This window comes from Nicotiana attenuata, unplaced genomic scaffold, assembly GCF_001879085.1.
Source record: "Nicotiana attenuata strain UT unplaced genomic scaffold, NIATTr2, whole genome shotgun sequence".
NCBI classification, from domain to species: Eukaryota; Viridiplantae; Streptophyta; class Magnoliopsida; order Solanales; family Solanaceae; genus Nicotiana; species Nicotiana attenuata.
Window position 1 is genome coordinate 394 of NW_017701562.1, and position 1,505 is coordinate 1,898.

The 1,505-nt window shown below is 33.6% G+C and overlaps 1 protein-coding gene across 1 annotated transcript; it reads right to left on the bottom strand.

The window, feature by feature from the left end:
• Positions 1-339: 339 nt before the first annotated feature.
• On the bottom strand, positions 340-822 carry LOC109222770 (E3 ubiquitin ligase BIG BROTHER-related-like). Its single transcript, XM_019387087.1, has one exon. The coding sequence runs from the start codon at positions 820-822 to the stop codon at positions 340-342; it is 483 nt and encodes a 160-aa protein (XP_019242632.1).
• Positions 823-1,505: the final 683 nt, after the last annotated feature.

The window sequence follows — 1,505 nt, forward strand, 5'->3', positions numbered from 1 at the left end:
AAATGTATAAACAGAAAAAAAAAAAAAAAAACACATACAACACTAGGAACGAACAGGGGAAAGACTCAAAAGAAAAAAGAAAAAAAAAGTAACTAAATTATTTTATTAATCACCAAGATAATTACAATTTCTTTTAGCTAGAGGCTAGAGCACAACCCAGTCTGCGGTCTTCTCTAATGAAGCTAAAAAACAAATAAAACCTGCTAATAATACTTGGCTTAATGGAATTAAGAAGCCCACCTCCTAGGGAGGGTTTCTTCTTAGTCCCATGTCTAAACCTATTATGAGTAATACAAAGATAAAACTAATAACAATAATACTGATGCAAAACTAGAGCTATCACTGAATGGGCAAAACTGGATCGCTACAAACCGGACATGTCTTCTTCCTCGTCAGTAGCCACTTGTTGGCGCAATCTGCATGAAAGTCATGGCCACAGTGAAGTGTGCCAATGATATCTTCATCTTCATATTCATATGCACATATGAAACAAGCATCTTGCTCCTCATCATCACACATTGGACCATAATATGTTCTTGTTTCTAAATATTCAGAAACCCCAAACTCTTCTACTTCTATTTCTTGATCAAGACTATCATCTATGTCAACCCCAAACTCCTCTTTCTCCTCCTCCTCTTCTTCTATTTCTTCTTCAATTTCATCATCAAGATTATCATCAGATTGTGGCACCGAAAACACATAATGATTAACACTATACTGATCAGATATGTCAACCCCAAACTCTTCTTTTTCTATCTCTGCATCAAGTTTATCAAGAATACTATGAGGAACTGATGACGGCACCCACGAACAATGAGGCATGATACACTCATTCGAGCTGTTGTAGCCATATGTCTGGGCACTTGATCTCTTGTTTGCAACATAGTAGTAGTATGAGACATGTTACCTTGTAGAATGAAAGTTGTTGGGATTATAGGGTTTAATGTTTACAGAGTTAAATATATAGGCCGAAATAATACCCAATTTGATTGGGAATAGGACTAATACCGCGTTTCCTTATGCTTGCGTACCAAGATTCTTTCCTTATTCTTTCATTGTCCTTTTTCTATTTCTTCTTTTTTATTCTAGACTACATAATTAGGCCCCTAAAATTATTCCTATTAAATATAAAATATGTAATTCAAATGATTATTATTTCTTATTGAGATAAGTAAAAAAAATTAATCATTTGTTACCAATCATTAGTCGCATAATTCTTACTTTATACGAATTTTTAGGGATTTAGTTGAGGATCATAAATGAAAGTGGTAGATAAGCAAAATAGCAGTCCACTGAAACTTAACCAATCTTCTCAACGTCGATTTTGTATTTTTTTCAAGGTCTTAGTAGATTTGCTTCAAGCTAATTAGATCGTCACACTCCCCAGATTCTCCTGTGCAAGTTACAAAATTAAATTACTCGATTTAATATACATAGGGATAAGAAATTATTTTTCGTGTATCCATATCAAATATAGATTAATGTAAATAGTTTCCTAGGATCGG

Bases quoted from the DNA above. Each gene is read 5' to 3' on its own strand.
- LOC109222770 (XM_019387087.1), bottom strand. From the start codon at position 822: ATGCCTCATTGTTCGTGGGTGCCGTCATCAGTTCCTCATAGTATTCTT.